The sequence below is a fragment of the Prionailurus bengalensis genome, chromosome C2, assembly GCF_016509475.1.
Source record: "Prionailurus bengalensis isolate Pbe53 chromosome C2, Fcat_Pben_1.1_paternal_pri, whole genome shotgun sequence".
Taxonomy (NCBI): Eukaryota; Metazoa; Chordata; class Mammalia; order Carnivora; family Felidae; genus Prionailurus; species Prionailurus bengalensis.
Genome location: NC_057350.1, coordinates 108,752,180 through 108,777,616, shown reverse-complemented (window position 1 = coordinate 108,777,616; position 25,437 = coordinate 108,752,180). Strand labels below are relative to the sequence as shown.

At 34.7% G+C, this 25,437-nt stretch overlaps 2 protein-coding genes across 3 annotated transcripts in view; both read left to right on the top strand.

Moving 5' to 3' along the window:
• The window catches only part of LEKR1 (leucine, glutamate and lysine rich 1), a 185,210-nt gene that overhangs the window by 60,741 nt on the left and 99,032 nt on the right, over positions 1–25,437 (top strand). For both annotated transcript variants that reach the window (XM_043595048.1, XM_043595049.1), the window contains 2 exons: positions 12,046–12,165; positions 17,113–17,288. In XM_043595048.1, coding sequence (XP_043450983.1) covers positions 12,062–12,165; positions 17,113–17,288 — 280 coding nt within the window. In that variant the 5' untranslated portion in view covers positions 12,046–12,061. The remainder of the gene's footprint in view (positions 1–12,045; positions 12,166–17,112; positions 17,289–25,437) is intronic.
• LOC122491812 (H/ACA ribonucleoprotein complex subunit 3-like) lies at positions 19,594–20,098 on the top strand. Its single transcript, XM_043595050.1, has one exon. It carries the CDS (start codon positions 19,661–19,663, stop codon positions 19,853–19,855), a length of 195 nt encoding a protein of 64 aa, XP_043450985.1. The 5' UTR covers positions 19,594–19,660; the 3' UTR covers positions 19,856–20,098.

Here is a 25,437-nt window from a genome sequence, read left to right as displayed (position 1 = left end):
CCTGCTTCTGTGTCTCCCTCTCTCTCTGCCCCTCCTCCTGCCCTCTTTCTCAAAAATAAATAAACGTTAAAAAAATTTTCACATGTGTTCATTTTATTACCCTAAGAGCCTCAAAAATCACATTTTAAAAAGTATTTTTAATGAGAAAAAGAGATTAGAAGCTGTTTCACAATCAAAATAAGTTACTTTTTCTATAAAAATGTTAATAAAAGTTTTTTTTTTAAAGAATAATCCTATATAGCTATTTTACTACTACAGGGTAAAAGGAATAAAAATACATGTAGTTTAGCTAAAAGGGCAAACGTATATCCAAAATATCACTGAGGAGTTCCTGAACAACATGTAAGACTGTACTAAAATTGGGTTTCTAGAAATTATTATACATGTCGTAACCACCAAGAGTAAAAACACAGACCCAAGGTCAGCTGAGCAGGGAGCCCCTTACATGGGATAGCTAGTGTTCTCACATTTGGAGAACAATGGCTTTTGTCCCTTTACTTAAGGTGCTAGCACTTTCACAGAGATCAGCTTTTCACTAACAACAGTGCAGTCTTTAGAATGCAGATCATGTTCCCTATTAACCTATTGAACGATATCTAGCTTATATTCATAAAAATTTTACTCAGAATATTGCTTTTCTCCGAATTGCCTATTTATTGTCATGAGCTTATTTCACTAAATGTTTTCCATTTTTTAAGGATTATTAGAAAGCATTATATCTTCAAACTAACCTTAGAGGTTAATTTTAAGTTTGCTGTATGATGGATCCTGGGTCATACACTGTTAGTTAAAACTCTTAATTGTAAGTGACTAAAATCTAGCTTGAACTAGCTTGGACACAAAATTTAAAAAATTTAATGGATCTCAGATTTCAAAGAAAAAATTGAACCATGGGAGGTCTATGAAGCTAGGCCTCAGGAATAACCTGAACAAAGGACATGACCACCCCTAAGATTTTCTTTTTGTCTGTCATCTTCGCTTTTTGTTGCATACTGGCTTTATTCTCTTAAGCTGCAGATTTACTTTCTCCTTTTAGAAGGAAAAGCAGTTGCCTACAATGCCTAAATTTTAGTTCCTAGATCTACTGCCACCTGAGAAGAACTGCCTGCTCTTTTCTCTTGTTTCAAGGGGAAAAAAAATCCTAGAGAAGAGCTCTGGTTGACCTAGTTTGGGGCAGGTGTTTCATCCACTGAGCCAGTGGAGTTTGAGTCCTAGAACATGGAAACTTCTGTGGCAGTAGTCATATGAATGGTTGGATCTTTAAGGTTCGGGTGGAAAAAATAAATCTTTGCATAAAGAGTTGATTTCACATAAAGGGAATCGTACTGGGTGGACAAAACAGTAGCTAACCATTACATGAAAAAGAATATCCAAGGATTTTATATGCTTTCCATTCTTTAGAGTTAATCAAAAGAATATTCATCAATGCCTTCTATGTTACCAAAACTGGGACAGAACAATTAGGGAAGTAAGAATCGTAAATTCTTGCACTAGAGAATAAATAATGTAATTGTTAAGAGTACTTTGGGGCACCTGGGTGGCTCAGTCGGTTAAGCGTCAAACTCCTGATTTTGGCTCAGGTCATGGTCTCACGGTTTTTTGAGTTCAAGTGTTGGACTCTGCTGAAGGTGCAGAGCCTGCTGGGGAATTCTCTCTCTCCCTCTCTCTTTGTCCCTCCCTTGCTTACATTCTCTGTGTCTCTCTCAAAATAAATAAATAAATAACTTAACAAAAGTTAAAAGGTAACTTAGAATGATGGTAGCAATATTTAAAACAGTTTTTTTTATAACAATGTGATTTTATTAAGAGCACTTTAAAACAATGGAAATTTCCATTTTTCTCCAAATTATCTTCCATCTATCCCCTTGCCTTCAAGGAAAATACAGCAAAACTTTCACCTCCATTTTGTGAAAATATACATCAAACCTACAATACAGAATTATGTGTTTGGTTATTTAAGTCAAGGTTAAGATTTTTAACTTCTGTTTCTGTACTAGTAAAGCTTAAGAGTATCATATTTAGTCAAAGGAAGATTTAGTAGATTCTCTACATTAAAGAAACCAGGGGAATTTTTTGATTACTGATTCAATTTCACTGCTGGTGTTCAGTCTGTTCAAATTTTCTATTTCTTCCTGCTTCAGTTTTGGGAGGTTGTATGTTCTAGGTACTTATCCATTAAAAAAATTAAAGAGACCCAGGGAAAAATCAGGGACTGAATAAAGCTCAAATGACACCAATTAAATGAAGTTCATTTAAAAAGCAGTGTTGATTCAGTCCAATGGAAAGTACCATTCTCATATTGTTGGGAAAGGGTGGGGAGAGACAGAGGAGAGAAGAGAGAGAAGAGGTGAAGGAATGAAAATGAATGTGTGGTATCAAAGTCAAGACAATGGCTTACCATTGTTCGACTTTTGAGACCTCTACATGTTAGAACCTTCCGTCAATAGGGCAATCACTGTTTAGAAGGAGTCAAACTATTAAGGAGTACATTTGTTAACAATACACTGAAAGTACATTGATACTGTATACAATAATGACTGGGATAAAATTAACTACCTCAGAAAAGGATATGTTTTAATAACTAAGCTAGAACTTTTGTAGGAAGATATAAATAAGTATCATAATAATTTTATAAATAAAAGCAATAGGATATCACTCAAAATGAAATTGTTTGCATTCACAAATAATTTTGTTATAAATATTGCTATTATTCTATGCACTTGTATGTTAGTGACATTTCTGGTCCTGGGCATTCTCCAGTTGACATTTTTGAGGTTGCCATACTCCTGATAATAGGTAAAGAAGTTTGGTTTCTATCTCCAGAGTTTCACAAAGTGCTTATGACTTTTCTCTGCAAAATAAGAATTCTTTCTGGTTTTATTGAGTCCTGAATGATTTATCTACCTATATACTTGGGCTTCCCACCTCACACTCCCTACTTTCTTGAAAGGTAATTTAATTTTCTGGATGCATTTAGGCCGTGGTTAATTCCAGAGAAGCCACATTTTGTGATTGGCAGTTAGTTGCATGTTAATTTCTGAAATCTGTTTCCCAAGAATTCTTGAAGCACTAACTTGTTTTGATTGATTTCTTTGTTGCAGTCCTAATTTACCCCTTGATAATTGGATGCCTTTGCCTGCCATGATAGGCCACAGTCCTGAAAATCTGCCACCTAATTTCTGTGGACCCTGAACTTCCACCTATCATCTTAGATTGCTATAAAACCAGTTTGAAGGAAAGACTAAAAATAAAGGAATCTTTAGAGCCAGGAGCTGGACATAAAAGAATATAGGTTACAGGTGGTAGAATCCCTAGGGATATGATTAGCTTCCTTACTGTGTTTTCTGAAGTGTTTGATTATAGACTGGAGGGAAGCTAAAGGGGTGTTTTTAAAGTATTTTCAATTTAAGAATATTTTCATTATGAGTAATATTAGTAGATGATCCGAATGAAAATAATTAAGAGACTATAATACCTTTCCCAACTTTGTTTTACAACTCTGTGATTCTCACACGATTCATTTTAATCAAGTTAGCTAAGAGAAAAGCTGGGAAGTATGTAAGAGTAATAAATGTGTTGTTCTCACGGGTGCATTGGCAAGAGGTTTATAATACAAATCATCTAACTTCCAGCACAGGACTCTCTCCACTAGAACATGCTGTTAGTCCCTATTTTCAGGAACACCCTCTCGCTAGACAACAACATGTCCTCATATCAACATAGTATTCAACTTTAATGCAGAATTATGACCGTTAGAGAAGAATATGTGCTTGCACAGTACATACTTTATTGCAATATTATGTGAATTGTTTATTTCATAAAGTTGATAAAATATGTAAAAGTGAACATTAGTGCCTTTCCAGGCATGACATTTATAACCTTATCAGTTTGATTTGAAAGAAGTGAAGTCAACTTACACAGCCAGAACAGATTGAAATAATGTGGCCTAACTTCTCAAGGAGTATTAAAGGGCTTGAGATGCTATTTATATGTAACATTCAGCTGGGGAGTGTATTAAAAGAATTAAAGTTGGAAAGTGTTTTCATGTGTATTTTTTTTAATTATGAAAAGGAAAATAATTTGTAAAAATACAAGCTTCGAATTCTTTTCTGGGTAAATCTTAATAGTTGGAGTGGGCTATAATTAAGGAATGTTTAATAAAAAAGCCATTTAATCCAGCAGTATAAACTTAACTTTTCTTTAAGTGTAGCTTAAATTTTCTTCTAATATTTCTGGATTTTTCCACATTTATCAATCTCTATATGCTTACATACAAGTAATAAGCTGTCTAGGTGTTTAATTTTAAGTTTATTTTCATAAATTTTTATTGAAGTATAATATAGAGAAGAATGCATAAATATGTACAGCTAAATTAAATTTCACACAGTGAATTTCCCATGTAATCAGCACCCAGATCATGAAACAGAGTACAACATCCTTCCAGAAGCTCTCTTTACCTCTTTTATTATCACCCATCCAGAGGAATTTACTTACTATCTTGGCTTATAACACCATAGATTAATGTTGCCTTTTTTTGAACTTTATGTAAATGGAATCATATACTGTATATTCTCTTGTCTGGTTTCCTGATGTTTGTGAGATGCATCTATGTTGTTTTGGGTGGCAGCTTTTTGTTCATTCCTGTTGCTCTTCAGTTTTCCATGGTCTGAATATGCCACAGTGGATTTATCTACTCTGCTATGGATGGGCATTTGGGCTGTTTTCAATTCAGGGCTATTATAATCAGCGGTGCCATGAGCATTCATGTGCATGTCTTTGGTGAATATATGAGCACATTTCTGTTGGATATGTACTAGGTATGGAAGTTCTGGGTCTTGGCCTTATACATATGGCCTGGTTTATAGATCCAATTATTTATTCAAAGTAGTTGTGTTAATTTGCATTCCTACTAGGCATGTTTGAAAACTTTTACTCATCTGTAAATTACAGCTTTTCTTTTTTCTCGATAATTGGTCTTGGTATTCTTTCTATGCCAGGACATAGAGATCTATTTCATTCTTTTTTTATTTTTTGTATAGTATTGCATAGGAATATAGGTTGTTTAAAGTTCCTGTACTATTGACCATGAAGGTTTTTTCCTTTTATTTTTGCTATTAAAAATATTTTATAACCTCCAAAATTTAAGATGCACCCACCTTTTTTTTAATGTTTATTTTTGAGAGAGAGAGAGAGAGAGAGAGAGAGAGAGAGAGCACATGTGTGGGGAAGGGGCAGAGAGGAAGGCAGTCACAGAATCCGAGGCAGGCTCCAGGCTCTGAGCTGTCAGCACAGAGCTGAAGTCAGACACTTAACCGATTGAGACGCCCCGGTGCCCCTAAAAAGCACTCACCTTTTTACATAATTTATACTACAGATATATTTGACATGTACAAATTACTCATTGTATATGTACAAGTGATTTTTAAGAACTTTTAATTTTGAAATAATTTTAGACTTATAGAAAGTTGCAAAAAATAAAAAATAGTACAGTTTCCATATGCCTAGCTTCTCCTGATGTTAACACCTTACATAACTATGGACAGTTAAAAAAACCCCAAAAAACTAAGAAATTAACATTGGTATTGTATCAATTTTTCCACTAGCATCTTCTTTTCCAGTTCAGGCTTCAATCTTGAATCACAGATTGCATTTAGAGCTTATACTGCCCTAGTCTTCTTTGGTCTGTGACAGTTCCTTAATCTTAGCCTTTCATGACCCAAGGCTTTTCAAGAGTACTGTTCAGTTATTTGTAGAATATCCCTTAATTTGGGTTTGTCTGATGTTTACTCATAATTATGTTGAGATTATTCTTTTTTCGCAAGAATACCACAGAAGTGATATGTCCTTATTAGTGTATCATGATGTTAATATGTCTTCTTACAGATGATGTTTACCTTGATCACTTGGCTAAGGTGGGGTTTGCCAGGTTCCTCCATTGTAAAATTATTTTTCCCTTTACAATTATACATATTTTGTTGTAAATACTTTTCTTATTCCTTCTACATTTATTAATTGGAATTTCTTTGTGAGGGAAGGACTGTTCCTTCTCTTCCATTTATTTATTCAGTTACTTATTAGTATCAGTATGTAATCATTCATTTTTATTTTGTGGGTTATACTCAAATACTATAGTTATTCTTTTTGTTTATCAGTGGTTCCAGTTTTGGTTATTAGGAGTTGTCAGGTGGCACCTGTGCCCTTTCAACGTGCCCTATCTTCCTTGAGCTCTTCCTTACTTTCTGGCACCACAAAATATTCTAGGCTCACCTTAGATTTTACCTGCCTCACCCCTGGAATCAACCAGTTCTCTAAGATGCTTTGGTTTATTTTATTGGAAAATAGTATTTAGAAACCAAGATGTAAGAATTGGGTGTGCTCATTGCTACTGGGGTACCCTTATTTCTGAGAATAGATTTTTTTTGTCATTTATACTTTCTCTTAGATCATGACATTCAGAATGCCCATTCATTGTTACTTTTTAATAAGTGCATTATCATTTGTTTCTAAATAGTTGATAATTTTTATTTTTACTTCCTTTTTGACTCAAAGTTCATTAGATGTATGTTTAAGTTTCCATATATGTAGATTTTTAGTGGACTTTTTGTTGTAAATGTTTTGTGTTATTTTACTGTAGACAATGAATGTGGGTATATGATTTTCTTTTTAAGAACATATTAAAATTTTGCAACCCCTATGAAAATATCACCAGTATTCTTCACAGAGCTAGAACAGGCAATCCTAAAATTTGTATGGAACCAGAAAAGACCATGAATAGCCAAAGCAATGGTGAAAAAGAAAACCAGAGGCATCACAATCCTGGATTTCAAGCTGTATTACAAAGCTGTAATCATCAAGACAGTATGGTACTGGCACAAAAACAGACACTTAGATCAATGGAACAGAATAGGAAACTTAGAAATGGACCCACAAATGTATGGCCAACTAATCTTTGACAAAGCAGGAAAGAATATCCAATGGAATAAAGACAGTCTCTTCAGCAAATGGTGTTGGGAAAACTGGACAATGACATGAACCTGGACCAGTTGCTTACACCATACAAAAAAATAAAATAGATGAAAGACCTAAACGTAAGACAGGAAGCCATCAAAATCTTACAGGAGAAAGCAGGCAAAACCTCTTTGACTTCAGCCACAGCAACTTCTTACTCAACGCGTCTCCAGGGCCAAGGGAAACAAAAGCAAAAATGAACTATTGGGACTACATGAAAAAATGCTCAACATCACTTGTCATCAGGGAAATAGAAATCAAAACCATGATGAGATACCACCTCACACCAGTCAGAATGGCTAAAATTAACCACCCAGGCAATAACAGAAGTTGGCAAGGATGCAGAGAAAGGGAAACTCTTTTGCACTCCTGGTGGGAATGCAAACTGGTTAAGCCACTCTGGGAAACAGTATGGAGGTTCCTCAAAAAATTAAAAATAGAACTACCCTATGACCCAGCAATTGCACTACTATATATTTATCTAAAGGATACAAAAGTGCTGATTGGAAAAGGCACATGCACCCCAATGTTTATAGCAGTGTTATCAACAATAGCCTAAGTATGGAAAGAGCCCAAATGTCCGTCGACAGATGAATGGTTAAAGATGTAGTGTGTATATATATATGTATGTATGTATATATATATATACACACACACACACACATACATACACATACATACATATCCAGTGGAGTACTACTCGGCAATCAAAAAGAATGAAATCTTGCCATTTGCAACAATGTGGATGGCACTAGAGTGTATTATACTAAGTCAGAAAAAGCTAACTATCATATGACTTCACGCATATGTGGAATTTAAGATATAAAACAGATGAACATAAGGGAAGAGAAGCAAAAATAATATAAAAACAGGGAGGAGGACAAAACATAAGAGACTCTTAAATATAGAGGACAAACTAAGGGTTGCTGGAGGGGTTTTGGTTGGGGGATGGCTAAATGGGCAAGGGGCATTAAAGAAGACACTTGTTGGGATGAGCACTGGGTGTTATATGTAGGGGATGAATCATTGGATTCTCCTGAAATCATGATTGCCCTATATGCTAACTACCTTGGATGTAATTTTTTTTAAAAAGAAAAGAAAAGGAAGGAAGGAAGGGAGGGAGGGATGTAAATTAAAATAAATAAATAACAATGAAAAAAAAGAATAGATTAAAATTTCAATCGTGGCTGATTACGTGGTCAGTTTTTGTGATTATACCACATATTTGGAAGAATGATTATTAGATATATCCTCTAATTATATCCATGCATCAAGTTTATTAATTATGTTATTCATATCCTCAATATCTTTACTATTTTTCATGTCATTGTGACCATTCCATTCCTGTGAGAAATGTGTTCCTACCTCCCATTATGATTAGTAATTTATTCTCATTTGATTTTTAACAGATATTTCTTTATATTTTGGGTATGTAAAAGTTCATGATTATTATTTTTCTTGGTGGATTAGACTTTTATCAAAACTGAAGGTTGTTCCCTTTATTAGTAGTTATTAATATTAATATATATCTTTTGTCATTTTTAAAGCATCTGGTATATATTTTTCTAACCTTTTATTTTCTACATTTCTTTAATTTTTTTTTTTTAAATGTGACTCCTGAAAACATTTGGCTAATTTCTTTCTCTCAGTATGCCAAGAGAAATACTTGTCAGGGTACAAAGTGAGGCTGAAAATAGGAGAATTTATGAAAAATATTTTAAAAGTGCATTTAGGCTTTCAGAACCTCTCTCCCACTCTGTCTCCTCAAAGGCTTTTAATTACCTTGCCCTGACTCTGGCAGATGGCATAGGTACTATCAAAATAGCTGATTCCCCATGTGATCTCCGCACAGTTGAAGGCCATCATTTAATAATTCCTGCACACACCACAGAACCTTAAGACAGAATTTCACTGCCTCGTTTGTTAGGTTTTTTTTCTAGGTGAAAATAGTATAATATACATTAACACAGATTCAAAAATTACCACAATTTTGGCTTATGTGTTTCATCTGTCCCATTTTTTTTTTGTTGAAGCAATTTAAGGAAAATACAAGACTGCATGCTAGTTTTACCTCCATTTACTTCAGTGTGATATGCCATTTTCTTATACAACAACAGTATTATTATTCCCAAATTAGCAATAGTTCCTTAGTATTTTCTAATTCCCAGTTCATAATCAAATTTCCTCAATATTAAAAAAAATTGTAGTTTATTTGTTTGAATCTGGTTCTACACAAGGTCTACATGTCACATTTGATTGTCACTTTTGTTACTTCTCTTTTATCTAGAAAAGCCACTCCCTCTTTTCTCCATCATTAGTAACTTATAGAAATGGGACCAATTGTCCTCATTTGTAAATATGAATAGATAACAAAGGATCTCCAGACTTGTAAGGAAGGCTTCAAATGTGAAAGAAGGGAAGCAAAACAAAGAAAAAATTTAAAAAGCCAGAGGAACAGAAGCTATGAAGTAAGCTGAAGAAAACTTTAAAATACACCATAATTGAGGTCCCTGGGTGGCTTAGTTGGTTAATCATCCGACTTCAGCTCAGGTCACGATCTCACCGTTTGTGAGTTCAAGCCCTGCATTGGGCTCTGTGCTGACAGCTCAGAGCCTGGAGCCTGTTTCAGATTCTGTGTCTCCCTCTCTCCCTCTTCCCCTCGTCTGCTCACACTCTCTCTCTTTCTCAAAAATAATAAATTTAAAAAATAAAAAATAAACGGTAAAACACACAGTAATTGATACCTTCAAAAAATAAGAAAAGAAATTGTAATCATGAAATAAGAACAAGAAAGAATTCTTGTAGACTTTTGAAGAATAAGAAAGAATTCTTGGTAATTAAAATATAACAGAAATTAAAAATTTTATAGACAGGATGGAAGATAAACAAAATGTCCAAAGTAGTAAGATGGCAAAAAATTTAAGAAAATTAGAAAATCTCTTCAGAAGGTCCCACATCTAAATAGAAAGATGTTCCAGAAAAGAAAAGAAAAAAAAAAAACATAGAAAATGAAGGGGAAAGAATCATTTTCCTTAGGGTAAAATTCCTGGAACTAAAGAACACCAGTTTTCAAAACATCAGGTGCCCAGCAAAGAGAATGACAAAAGACTGATACAATAATATATTGTGATGAAATTTAAGAATACTAAGTGAAAAGAGAAAATCTTAAAGCTTCTGAACCAGGGCAGGGGCAGAGTGAGGAGAACCTACCATGTATCATACAAAGAAGTAGAAATTAGACCGGCATTGGACTTTTCAGAAACAGCACCATATGTTAGGAAACAGAGGAAAAGTGCCCTAATTTTCAGATGAAGAATATTTTTTCTCATCTATGATTCTATATTTAGCTAAACTGTCCAGTCTGAGATATAATACATTTTCACATTTCAAGTTCTTAAAATTACCTCTCACGTACAAAACAAAAAAACAAAAAACAAAAAACAAACTCCTGGAGGATCTATTCCACCAAAACGAGAACACCAAGAAGGAGGAAGACTTTAGAGCCAGGGTACAGGGTACAGACATGAAAGAGAGCTAAGGACAGTTCCTGAAATGGTAAGAAAGGCAAGTCACAGGATGACAGTTGTTTAGTCAAACCGGAGAATACCCAGACAGGAGCATGGGAATAGAGAGCTCTGGGAAGGATGTTTCTTGGAAAAGAAATGATATGGAAGAGTTTTCTGCTGTGTCTAAAGATATTGAGAAAGCAGAATTAGACCTCGGTCAGATTTGGAAGATGTATCAAAGATAGGTACACAGAAAACTAAGAAGAAAAGGAGATGGGTTTTCAATCCAGGGACACCAAAAAGTTGTACAAGAAAAGAAATGTGATAATAACATAACAGATATCTCACTAGTGAAGAATAATGTAAGTACTGAATAAAAAGATTGATGTAACTAAACTGGGAGGGTAAGATGGGGAGGGTGGTGTGTTTGTACGTTTAAGAGTATAGGTATGTGTAGGAGGGTCAGTTCTTACTAGGATTGTGATAGAGACTGCTAGTTACCTACTATAACACCATTCTTCCTTCTTTGTTAGTAATAGAACTGTGGATATACCTGGGAGCTAATCTTTTCAATTAAAAGACTACGTTTCCCAGCTTTACTTACAGTAGGTACAGCCATGTGTCTAACTTCAGCAGAAGTAGTTAGTGGTACTTCTAGGAAGTTTCCTTATAAGAGACAGAGTGAGCCATTATTCTCCTCTTGTTGCTAGTCTGGAATGGGAAAAGAATTGTTGCAGTTTCTGCCATTATCATGGTCAATGAAAATAAAAGATATATACCAAAGATAGTAGACCAGAGAGTTGGAAGTATCCTGGGGACCTGATGACTCTATAAAGCTATTACATCAGCATTAGATTGGCTAATAATACATTTGTTTTATGCAATATAATATACTCTTGTATATTTAAGCTATCATATTCAGGTCTCAGTTATATGTAGCAGAATCAGATCTTAACTATAATTTGTAATTTACTAGGTAATATCTATACTGAAATATTAAGGAATAATAATATAAGCATGTTATTTAGTAATATAGAAGTAAATACTAGAGGAATCAGGAAAAACGTTGAAAGTTGTTTTGGACAGTGGGAATTGAAGTAAAAGAAAATGATTTCTGTTTTTTTTCTTATAACTCTTTTAGTAATATTTGACATTTGAAATTTTATACACATATTACTTTAATAAAAATTAAATTGATGTTTTTAAGTTATATTTTAATTAATAATTGAAGTAAAAAAATGTTTATTGTAAAAATTTGAACAATACAAAAGATACAGAGAAAAAGTTTTGCCTCCCTTCAGTGCCCTTCCTTGCCTTTCCCCTGCCAATTGGTTCCACTCTCCTTCCCAGTGTTAATGGTGTTTGATTTGTGTCTCGCCATACTTTTTCTGTACATTCATTTAGCATATATAAAGATGCATAGTTTTTTAGAATTTATTTTTATTAAAAGTGTATTTAAATGTTAATTTAATAAGGCTCCCATGAAGGATTATTTAAACTTGTAATGGATGTTTTTTGTTTATATTTTTAGAATTTGGGATGTAAGTATGCAGTTAAAAAGTCAACAAAATGAATTGAAGAGAGTACAGAAAGAATTGAGTCATTTGCAACATGAATTAAATATTAAACAGAGACAATCACAAGCATTCAGGTAAGATTATTTTTAAAGAATTGAAAATCATGAAGATTGAAAAAGTACATTTAAAACTAACTTTATAAACATTCAAACACGTTTTAGTAATATAGTTTCTATATTCAGTGTGGTTGAAACAATGAAAACAACTTTACTTATTTTCTTTTTAAATCATTATTTCAACTGAATAATTTTACCAATAACATTTAAATCAGGCAAACACCTTGCTTTTATTTTGCAGTAACATTTAGAATGAAAGAATATTAGCTAATTCATTTTTCTCTTGATGAGTATTTCTTGGTGTATTTGATTCCCTGCCAGATAGTCCAATGATACAAAAAGTCATAGAATAGGGTACATTTCTAAATGATAGTAATAGACCTTCTAAATTTAGAAATCTCCAACAAAAATGGTGTTAATTCTGCTTTTATATCATCTTTGGAGGGTTTATCATACCTGAAGGTAAAAACCCCAGTGTTCTACAGAAACAAGGAAGTTCATTTTTTTAAAATAAAATTGGAATTGAATTATTGAGAATATCAGAAAAAAATGATTCTTTTCAAAACTGAGTAATTTAGCTGCTAGAAAAGGGAAATAAGTTAAATGAGCATTACAAATAGACACGGATTCTGGGTGACTTAAAAAAAATATGTTGGATGAATATTTTGAATGTTAGGTTTCTTTCTTTTCTTTTTCTTTTCCTTTTTTTCCAATCTACTAGTTGTTGCCAGAAACATTGTTCTGTTAAAAATATTGCCTGGGTGGGATGCCTGGGTGGTTCAGTCACATAAGTGTCCAACTCTTGATTTTGGCTCAGGTCAGGATCTTATGGTTCATGGGATCGAGCTCCACATTGGTCTCTGTGCTGACAGAGGCGGAGCCTGCTTGGGATTCTCTCTCTCCTTCTCTCTCTGCACCTCCCTCTCTCTCTGCTCTCTCAGAAAGAAATAAATAAACTTAAAAGAAATTTCCTAGGCTAACAAGTTTTTAATATACTAGCTGGTGATCACATGTTGGCCAAGTACCTTTCATAAATGCCTTGCACATAACTGATGCTCAGTAAATAATTTTTGAATGAATGAAGGAGTCTACTGATAAAACAGATGATAATTTTTATCAGAAATCCTTGCCCTTTCCTAGAAATCTGGTATTGAACCAGCAGGTGATTTCAGTTCTCCACTTTGATCATCCCCACTAGTGTTCAAGCTTGGCTTTTCCAATAGCTTTGGCTCAGGTCTGCTAAGGAAGTCCCATTTGTTTCATCCATTAATGCCATCATGAGTGGTAGGATTGATTAAATTTTAAGGTTAGACCAGGACTAGGGGCACCTGGGTGGCTCAGTCGGTTAGGTGTCCAACTTGGGCCCAGGTCATGATCTTGTGGTCAGTTCATTTGAGCCCTTGTCCAGCTCTGTGCTGACAGCTCAGGGCCTGGAGCCTGCTTTGGATTCTGTGTCTCCCTCTCTCTCTCTGCCCCTCCCCTGCTCATGCTCTGTCTCTATCTTTCAAGAATAAATAAACATTAAAAAAAACATTAGACCATGGGGTGCCTGGGTGGCTCAGTAAGTTAAGTGTCTGACTTAGCTCACGTCATGATCTCACGGTCTGTGATTTTGAGCCCCGCATCAGGCTCTGTGCTGACAGCTCAGAGCCTGGAGCCTGCTTCAAATCCTCTCTGACCCTTCCCTGCTCGTGCTCATGCTCGTGCTCTCTCTCAAAAATAAATAAACATTTAAAAAATTTTTAAAAAGTAGACCAGGACTAGCTTAAATAATTAATGCTGCTTCAGGATATTATGGACTGATACGGTCAATTTTCACTATTCACATTTTGCATGTGATTTGTAGCATTGTAAATTATTGAAAAAACTGAGGCATATTTGTACTATTTATTGTCTAGCAGAAGTAAGATGGTTTAATTGTAACTGATTAATATTCTTTCTTTTTCTAGTCTGGTTTCCTCTTTCTTTAATGTTTGTTTATTTTTGAGAGAGAGAGAGACAGAGAGACAGAGTGTGTGTGAGGGAGGGGAAGAGAGGGAGACACCGAATCTGAAGCAGGCTCCAGGCTCTGAGCTGTCAGCACAGAGCCCAATGCGGCGCTCAAACCCATAAACCATGAGATCATGACCTGAGCCGAAATTGGATGCTTAACCCATGGAGCCACCCAGGCACTGGTTTCCCCTCTCTTAAACTTCTGATGTTGCTATGCTATTGGAGTAGTCACAAGCATTTGTGGAATCCGAGTAAGGGAAAATTGAGTTGGGAATACACGATTATAACTAACATTTGGGAAAACATTGTAGAATGCTTCAATAATACAAGTAAGGATTGCAAACTAAAAATTTGAATGTGTATGAATTTTTAAAAATTAATGGAATAAAAACAATAAATATCAATTTAAGCAATATAAATTATTCTAGCATAAAAAAATTATAACTCTTTTTTCAGATTATATTACAAGTGAATTCATTAAGAGAAAGATATATTTTCAAAAAAAAGCTCTTGGATTATGAAATAATCCATTCAATGAAGTAGAGTAAATTATTTAAATACATCAGAGAAAGATTTAAATGTTTTGCCAATTTACAAAAGCTACTAACATCACTGAATACAACATAAAAATCACACCACTTCAAGGACATTTAAGATAAACCGTTTTATGAGTTTCATCATTTCAAAGACAATTTAAGTCTAGTCATTTTCCAAGAAAACTTGAAATGCTCCAATTCTTATAATCATATAAGAAAACTAGAAAAGTGTTTTTCCAAATTGGACAATGTGTAATATTTACACAGTGTTATCAATAATGAATCATAAAGCTGAAAGAATATTTTGAAACTACCAATAATAAAAAACTAATGGCCATGTTAGATGAAAGACTATATAATTTTTATATTCTCTCCACATAATGCATTATTATAAAATGGTTCTCATATGCAGAAGTGGTTGAAGAACATGTGGACAAAAATTACAAGCAAAAAAAAATATTGTAGAGCCGTTACTATTAGCAAGTTACATTATTTTCCTATATTTTGTGATATTGGTGGAATTTATCAACTTTACAATTTTCATTTGTAATGATTTTTCTCATTCTATAGATAAGCACACACTTTTAAACCTAATTTTGTGGACATCATTTTTGTGTTCCTTTTTCTTTTTTTTTCCAAGAAAGTCTTCCTCTCACTCACCACTAATAATATAAGATTTAGGCCCCACAAAGCATGGATCTGGTCTTGGCTAACAAGCTTGAATTTTCTATTTCCTGCCTTTCTCCCTAAAGAAGCACCTGAATCCACATCCAGTCTTTTTTTCCTGTTAAATATCCTTCTATACCCTGACCCCTTTGTACATGGTTTATTCCCGGCAGCTGCCTTACACCAAAATCATTAGCCCCTTGACCTTGACTTAGTTCATAGCTCTGATCTCCCTTTCTTACCACCAGTTCTGGTTCCACATTCAGACTTCTCATCCTTACTTTTGGCCCCCTTGATTTAGTGATCTATTTGGACTCTTTCTCTGCTTTTTGAAATTAGCATCTCTCTTAGCTCCTACCTCTGCATGCTGTTTGAGGTATCCTCTGTGGCTTCTGGTCACTCAAGTGGACATTAGTTACCATATAGAATGTCATCACCCTTTTTCCTGGCAAAGGCTAATCTTTTAGCCTCTGGCCTATATCTGGCCTTTCTAGGACTTTGCACAAGAAATTGACTGTATCTCTTGTCTGTGTTTTTAGCCTCTGACTGTGCTCGTATTGTTGCTCAGCTGTGTGCACATTCAGGTGTCTCCTTTCTCAACAAACCATTCTACTCTGCATATTCCTCTTCCTCTCCTTGCTATTTAAGTCAAGGTTCTTGACTGCTAGTATCACTTCTGCTTTACTACTCTGTCCTTTCCTACCTAATGCCTCTCTCTCAGATCTTCAGAGGCCTCCGTAATACCAGATGCAGTGGACTCTGTTCAGCCTTTAACTGAGGCCTTAAACACTGACCACTATTTTTTGTTTACATTTCCTATTTCCTGGATTTCTGATATTATTCTTTTGGCTCGCTGGTCTTTTTTTTGAGGGATTATTTTCTGTTATAGTCCTATAAATGTTAGTGTTATCCAGTGTTTTATCCCCAGCACTTCTCACTTCTTCAGTCCTCCCAACTGGGTGATCTATTATTTTTACTCATTCATTTATTTGTCAGTATTTAAGCATATATACTATGTGATAGGTACTATGCTAGGTGCTTGGGAAACTGTGATGAATAAGACAGATATAGTCTCTGCATCATAGATCTAGTCTATCCAGGAAGATATATATTAACCAATTACACACTTCCATGGCTTCAGTCATTACTTACTTACTTATTTATTTTGCTGATAACTTTCAGATCTTGTCTAATTATTGGGTAAATTATAGGCAGGACATCTGAAGTAATAAATCACTGAGATTGTAAAAAATGTGTGATTTCTTTGAACTGTGTCACTTGATGAAGCAAAAGCACTACATCATTCACTTTAAAAGGTATTCTTTATTATTACCTTGGGTTTTACACTGTCTGGAGAAGCATGGTATGTAGCAAGAATACTGTCTAAGAATCCGAGATTCCCATTTTGGTCTATGATTAAGTCACTGTGACCTAATTTTCTTCACTGTTTACTGTTGAATTAATTTAAAAGGTTAGTAGAATAAATATGTATGAAAAAATTAGCTCTATTTCTTTATAGTTAAAATAATATAATGAAAATGAGTTGGGCTGACCATACACTTCAGTGTTCCTGGGATATTCCTAGTTTATATCTGTCATCTCAGCAAAATACAAATATCACCTCCTTTTACTTTCAAAATTGTCTCCATTTAGACAGTAGATTATATGGTCATTCTCAAACCATTTTTCAAAGAAAACCATTTTTTTCAAAGAAATATATGTTATTATGCTTGCTACTTTTAAAATCCTAATTTTTAAAACTATTTTACAGTCAAAGATTGGTGGAGTACAAATATTTGTGGAATAAGACTCTTTCATTACTTACTTTTACTAAAAGGGAGCTAACCAGTATTAAAAATGAAGTATATGACAATTTTCAAAACTGGACTTCACTGAAAGGAGAAGTTTTTCTACAAATTAAATCCATAAGTGAAACAGCCTTGACAGGTTTGTTATGTATATTTAGAATGTAATCATCTTTTTCCTTTTGGTATATCGTACATAATAAGTAATGAAATAATGATATTTGATGTGATAAGACGTATGACTAACTTTTAAAATTATTGTTTGTTGGTAAACTAGGTGGCCATTATGACCTATTTGAACCCTGAAATTCAATAATTTGAACCCTGAAATTCAATAATCTGAAATTAACCATGACACATCTATCTAAAGCTGTGACCAGAAGTCTGTTTATTACTGTTAAGTGTGCCAATTTGACTTTTTAAACTTTTTTTCTGTTAATGACTGAGTATCTCATGTTGCATCAGCCTTCCACAGATAACTGATAATTTCTAGACAAAGTAACTACCTAAAAACACCTGGAGAGTGACCAAAATCAAGCACATAGCAGAGAGAATGTCCAAAAATTGAAAAAAGACATATTACTAAGTGAAAGAAGCCAGACTGAAAGGCTACATACTATATGATTCCAACTAAATGATATTCTGAAAAGGGCAAAACTATGGATATAGTAAAAAAAAAAAGTCTTTGTTTGCCGGGGGGGGGGGTGGGGGAAGGATGAATAGATTGGGCATGAAGGATTTTTAAGGCAATGAAAATACTTTGTATGATACTAGAATGGTGGATACATGTCATTATACATTTGTCAAAGCTCAGAATGTAAGCACCAAGAGTGAATCCTAATATAAACTAAGGATTTGGGGGTGTTTGTGATGTGTGAGTGTAGGTTTATTGATTTTAAGAAATGTCGCACTCTGGTGTAGGATGTTGATGATGGGAGAGGCTATGCATGTGTGCAGGAAGAAGTTATATGGGAATCTCTGTACTTCCTGCTTAATTTTCCTATGAGCCTAAAACTGATATTTTTTAAAGCCTATTTTTTTTTAAGTAAAGGAAGAAAATGGCACTGGGTGAATTCCCTGGGGTTTTGTTTTTATTTTTGTTTGTTTAAGGCTAATGGGTTGAGGGCAGAGTATAGTGTGTTCTCTGCAGGGAAGCTAAAACTCTGAAGAAATCTATAGTCTTTTTGGCTTGAAGACTGGAGGACATAGATCAAGGCAGCCTCTGAGAAATAAGAGAATATCCCAGAAAAGAGATATTCAGCGAGGGAGAGTTCAGAGTTTGCATATAAGCTTTTTCCAAATCTCTGTCCTACTTCTAAAATGCACGGGTGCACAGGGAAGACTTTAAACAGCCCACCAAAGGCCGAAATAACTGATATTTTAGCTGTCACCCAAGGGTAGACATATTTTACAGTTTGAGTTCAGACAAGTTAGCTGCTTATTAAAATAAAACAATACCAAAAATCACACCTTTTGGAGGAATATAACAGAATTCAAAGTTTCCTTAGCATAACATCCCCAATGTTCAAGATACAATCCCCAATTCCTTGAACTGGGAAGAAACAGGAAAGTATGGATCATACTCAAGAGAACAGACAACAGAGACCAATGCTGAGTTGATCCAGATGATATAATTAACTAACCAGGATTTCAAATTAGCTGTTAACTATGTTCAATGACATAAAAGAAAATAAGCTAGTAATGAATGAAAAGAGATAGACTATCTCAGCAAGAAACTATTAAAAATTGGGTAGCCAAGATTAGAAAAATACAGTATCTGAAATAAAAATTTACTGGATGGACTTCTATAGCATATTGTGATTATAGAAAAAAGAATCAGTGAACTTTATTCATTTTGAAGAAGAAAACTAAATAACATTGAAAAAAGATGAACAGAATCCCAGGACTCTAAAAGGATGTAAAAATGATGTATAATTCATAGAGCAACCACTAAAAAATAAATACAAAATGATAAAGCTACAGAGGTAATAAATAAACTAAAAAAATAACTCTTTTAAAAGTATCCAAACAATGGAGAATTACTATCACCTGTCTCTAAGATTTATTATGTATTATGGCATATGGATCATCAATAGATAAATGGAACAATAGCCTGGTAAATGATCCCTATTTGTATGATTATTTCACTTTTCACAAATGTGCCAAAACAATCAAATGGGAAACAAGAAAGTCTTTCAACAAATTGTGCTAGAACAGTAGAATACCCATATGGGAAAATATACCTCAAGTCCTACATTACATTGTACATGTAAATCATAGAACTAAATATAAAAGCTAAAACTATCAAGAAATAGAGGAAAATATCTTCATGAATTGGTAGTAAATGAAGTTTTTTGGATAGAAAAAGACCCAAAAATTGATGTGTTAGACTTTATCAAAATTAAAAATTTCTGTTCATCAAGAGATGCTATTAAGAAAATGAATAGGTGGTGAGACTGGCGGCGGTTAGGAAGAGGTACAGACGAAATTGGAACTTCTGGCTTTGGTGTGGTCATGTTTCTCCAGTATTACCTCAACGATCAGGGAGACCGGGTCTATACACTGAAGAAGCTTGACCCTATGGGACAGCAGACCTGCTCAGCTCATCCTGCTCGGTTCTCCCCAGATGACAAATACTCTCGACACCGAATCACCATCAAGAAACGCTTCAAGGTGCTCATGACCCAGCAACTGTGCCCTGTCCTCTGAGGGCCCCTTAAATTTCATGTCTCCTCTGCTACCCCTCAAGAGACTTTCTGAAACCAAGCTCTTCAGTGTGTGAGCCTAGAAGCCTTCTTATCATCCTTGCTCTTTGGAATCGGTTTCATCGTTGCCATTGTTCATGCTTGTGTGAAACAGTCATGGTAGCATACCTCTTAAGGGAACAAGTTTGAATCTTTCCATATTTTGAATTGCTGCCAGGTTATTAAATTGATTTGAAAGAAAAAAAAAGAAAGAAAGAAAATGAATAGGTAAGCCACAGACAGAGAAAATATTTAAAAAAAAAAAGTTTAAAAAACAAAGAATTGCTGTCTGGATTACATAAAGAGCACCAACAAGTCAGTAATGAAAGGACAAACAATCCAGTCAACAATGGCTAAAAGATTTGAGCAGACACTTTACAAGGAAACATATACAGTTGACCAATACGATATGAAAAAGTGCTGAACATTATTGGTCAAAAGGGAAATGCAAATGTCAACAGTACATACCCACTATACTTGTTAAAATGAAAAACATTGACAACAGCAAATGTTAGTGAGGAAGAAAAGCAACTGGAATTCTTATGCAAATTGGTGAGAGTATAAAATGCTACAACCACTTTGAAAAAAGATCTGACAGTTGTTGTTGTTGTTGTTGTTTAACAAAACTAAAGATACACCTACCCAATGACCCTGAAATTCTTCTTTGGTATTTATGTGCTCTCCCTGCCATGAAAAACATATGTCCATACATATATCCTAAAGAAGTGTTCATTGTGTCAGGCTAGTACCCTTAAATAAGGGAGCAAAATTAATGCTCTTATAGCTTAAATATATTTATTAATATATAACTAATATATTAAATATATATAAAAATGTAGACCCACGTAAATATGCAGAACTGATTTTTGACAAGGGTGAACAAGCAGTTCAATGGAAGGATAGGCTAGCCTTTTTATTGTTGTTGTTTTTTAACAAACTGAAAATAATAATGGAGGCAATGGAGTGACTGGAGTAACTGGTTACCCATAGGCATAAAAAATAAATAAAAAGAACCTTGACCAAAACCTTGCACCTTATGCAAAAATTAATTCATAATGGATCATAGACCTAAATGGAAAATAGAAAACTAGAAAATCTTTGGGACTTAGGATTCTCAGACTTGAACTAAAAGCATGATACATAAAAGGAAAACTTGATAAATAAGAACCTCAACAAAATTAAGAACTTTTATTCTGTGAAAGACCCTGTTAAGAGGATGAAAAGACAAATTACAGATTAGGAGAAAGTATTTGTGGACCACACAAAGGACTTTTATCTGGAATAGATGAAAAACTCTCAAGACTCTACGTTTTAAATAAACAGTTTAATTAGGAAATGGGCAAAATATGTGAGCAAAAATTTCACCTAGAGGTTATGCAGATGGAATAATAAAGCATATGAAAAATTGTTCAACATTAGCCAATTAGGGAAATGCAAATTATAACTGTAATGAAATACTACTACACATCTATTAGAATGTCTAAAATTGTAAAGATTTCCTAGAGACATAATTTTAAGTCCATATGATTAAGCTAATAAGACTAAGAACAACAGAAAAATCTTATTAAGATAAAGAAATTATGTAAGATTAATACTAATAATTGTATTTACATTAGCTAGCATTATATGATACTTATTCTAACGGCTAAAAAAAAGCTGTATTAGCTATAAACTTTAACAATATTATAAACATTTTAAATGACAAATACTTTTTCAATACCAGCTTTTATTTATGATCTATGTGGATATATTCTTAGGGTGTGAGTTGATTCTGCATGACACAGTTCTTCAATTGAAAAGTTGATATAAGGGGCTCCTGGGTGGCTCAGTCGGTTAACTGTCTGACTTTGGCTCAGGTCATGATCTCACAGTCTGTGGGTTCGAGCCCTGCGTTGGACTCTGTACTGACAGCTCAGAGCCTGGAGCCTGCTTTGGATTCTGTCTCCTTCTCTGTCTGCCCCTCCCCACTTGTGCTCTCTCTGTTTCTCAAAAATAATGAAATAAATGAAAATGAAATGAAAATAAATGAAATGAAAATAAATGGAAAAAAAAAGTTAAACTAGAAAAGTTGATATAAGAAGAACAATGGAAACATTTTTATAAGAAGTAAAACAAACCCGTAATTCCTTTATCCTAACATAGTTGTTTTCATTTTCCCATATTATCTTCTAGTCCAACACATGCTCATCTATTTTTTTCCATATTTATAATCACAGTGTAAATGCCAGTAAATGTTCTAAAATATGTTATTGGCTGAATTATGTCACTGCACCCCCCCATTCATATGTTAAAGTTCCAATCCCCAGCACCTCAGAATATATCTGTATTTGGAGTGAGGGTTCTTTTTTCTTAATTTTTTTTTTAATGTTTCATTTATTATTGAGAGACAGAGCGAGACGGAGCATGAGCATGGGAGGGACAGACAGAAGAGGAGACACAGAATTTGAAGCAGGCTCCAGGCTCTGAGCTGTCAGCACAGAGCCCTACGTGGGGCTTGAACCCACCAACTGTGAGATCATGACCTGAGCCGAAGTCGGACTCCCAACCGACTGAGCCACCTAGGCGCCCCTAGGGTTTTTAAAGAAATAAATTTAAATGGGTGGGCTCTAATCTGATTGGTGTTCCTTATAAAAACAGAGGAAACAGAAACATACAGAAGAAAGAGTCTTGAAGACACAGGAAGAAGATGGCCTTTTATAAGCCAAGTAGAGAGGCCTGGAACAGATCTGTCCTTCATGGCCCTTGAAAGAAACCAATCTAGCTGATACCTTAATCTCAGACTTCTTAGCCTCCAGAATTGTGAAAAAATCAATCTCTGCCCCTTAAGCTACCCGGTCTCTGCTACTTTGTTACAGCAGCCCTAGCAAACTCATAATATAGTGAACCCCATACAAATTCACAACATTATTTGAGATACTTTAAAAGTTTTGCACATTAAAATTTAGGCTTAAAATCAAAGTCCAGAACAGAAACAACATTCCTAGAAAAGGCTTTGCTTAATATTTTCTTGCTGGCAAGAATGTTGATTATTGAATAGCGGATATGAGTAAAATATTTCCTACCCCTCTAATGAGTGGCTATCTCTTTATATAATCAATGTTTTTAAGCTCAAATATTCATAGATTAGGTTTTCTTTTTTTTCTTGTATTACTTTTTAAAAATTTTTTTTGAGGTTTATTTATTTTTTGATAGAGAGAGAGACAGAGTGCAAGGGGGGAGGGAGGAGGGGCAGAGAGGGAGACACAGAACCCAAAGCAGACTCCAGGCTCTGAGCTGTCAGCACAGAGCCCAATGCAGGGCTCGAACTCAGTCTGTGAGATCATGACCTGAGCTGAAGTTGGACGCTCAACCGACTGAACCACCCAGGCACCCATTTTTTTAAAAGTTTTTTTGAGGTTTATTTATTTTTTGAGAGAGAGAGAGAAAGAGCTAGCATAGATTAGGTTTCATTAAAGCAGAGCATACCTATTTTGATAAAAGAAATTCCAGGAAAAAATATTTTTACCAAGGTAGATTATTTTAACTGTAGAATCAGTTTGTTTCCACTCTCAAAATAACTATTGGATAGCTCCTGAATTTTTAAAATTCAAGTTCCAAATTAGGCTTGGAAATGTAGTCCACATATTTTCATAAAATTGAAGAAATTAGGGATGAAATAGGCCTATTTTCTCATCCTATTAAAAATGTTAGCTGCTTTTGCATGTATGTTTTTACTACCTTACCTAGCCTAACATTAAAGAATCTGTGACTCAAAATGCTTGCCTCTGAAGTGAAGGGCAAGATAAGACAAAAAATATTCAGGATACTGTATTCAACTAGTATATCAGAAACTATTTAGAAGTTTTGCTCAATAAAGCCTTTACTCATTTGGTAGGTATGTATTGAGCTCCTGTTATTTCTAGGACATCATGGTAAAAATTGTGGGTGGAATAAAAAATGACTAATATATGATCTCTGGCCTAAGTAACTTACAGTCCAATAATAGATCACATGTATACATATTATCAGTGCAGTAAAAATGGTGTAAATTGGTATGAGTTCTAGGAAGATCCAGGTCACTTCCAGATTGGGTCAGAAAAGATTGCCAGGCCATGGTAGCATATGAGCAATAGCAAGCCAAATGAATGAAGTTAGAAGGACCTTCTTCATAGGGGGTGCTGAGATAAGGGAAACCAAGGTGGGTACAACAACCAGAATAGGTTAACCTGGTGGAAATCATAACTTCTGAACTCCAAATTGGAACACGTGACTGACAGATATGATGCTGTAGAATGATGAAGATAGGACCCAGTATTTGACATCAGGATTGCCGTAGGTACAGGGAATGTGTCATTTGTCGAGGGTGAGTTAATTCCCCTTCATTGAGTTTTAGTCTTCTAATTTCACATTAGAAATATAGCTCCTATTAGTTTGGAAATCTTGCTGTACTTTTCCATGTATTAGAATATATTTCACAACTGAATTTGTATTGCAGATTCTTATTCTTCTAATGTCAGATAGAAAGTCATGTTGACATGAGTAGTTATTTTAGAGACAGATAGCAGTGTACACTTACAGAGTCAGCCTGCTAACCTAAGCAGCATCATTCTGGCAAATGAAAAATAGGTGACAGCATGTGCGGATTCCTCTGCACTGTCATTCTGACTTAAACACAGATATGATTAGGATATGATACAGTTTATTCAGCAGAAGGAGCCACCTTTATGGATACAGAAATACTAGAGAAAAATTGGGCCTAAAGAAAAACTGCAACCTCCATATTTTTTAAACTCTATTCTTTTAAAATTTTACACACTAGTGTGTTAGCAGTTTTCTTTACACAAATGGGTGCATATCCGTAAGTATTTAGAAGCATATAGTTATTCTTAGGAAAAATATTCCCATTTAAGTAATTGTTTGAATATGGTAGAACCTCACTTACTTGGTCCCTGCCAATTTATTTCTCCAGGTTTTCCATTTTGAGCAACAATTAGAAGTGAAGTAGGTGCCAGACTCCTTGTGGTCACCCCTAAATCTGTCTTAACGGTCACATTTTCTTTCAGACATGCTCATCGCCCGCAGAAAGACATTTTACTTTCTCTCCTTGGACCACATTCCTAATTCTATTCTTCACCATCCTTTAAGGCATGTTCTCTTCTCTGTGCTCTGTCTAGCCAACCGCTTTACTTCTCTTTAACCACTTACCAGCCCTATTGCCTCTGATGCCATGTCTGTCTTCTGGCTCTCTGCTTCAGGTCTTCACTAGCCTATCTGGTGCTGTGGTGCCCCCAAGACCAAGCCAGTCTCCTCTGATCCCCAATCACATGCTACACCCATCACATGGCCCAGGATAAGCTAAACAAGAAAGAGGATGCCAAGTGAACTATCTGGAAAAGCAGACTGTCCAGATTTTCACATAGATCACCTCCTCATCAATTCAAATTAATTGCGGTTGTACAAATTTTATAGTATTTTATCATTATTGTGTGTGTATTTTTATATTTTAGTGGTGGTTTAAGACTGCTGAAGAGACTGCTTAAGGGAGAGCTTGATGATTATTCTGAAGGA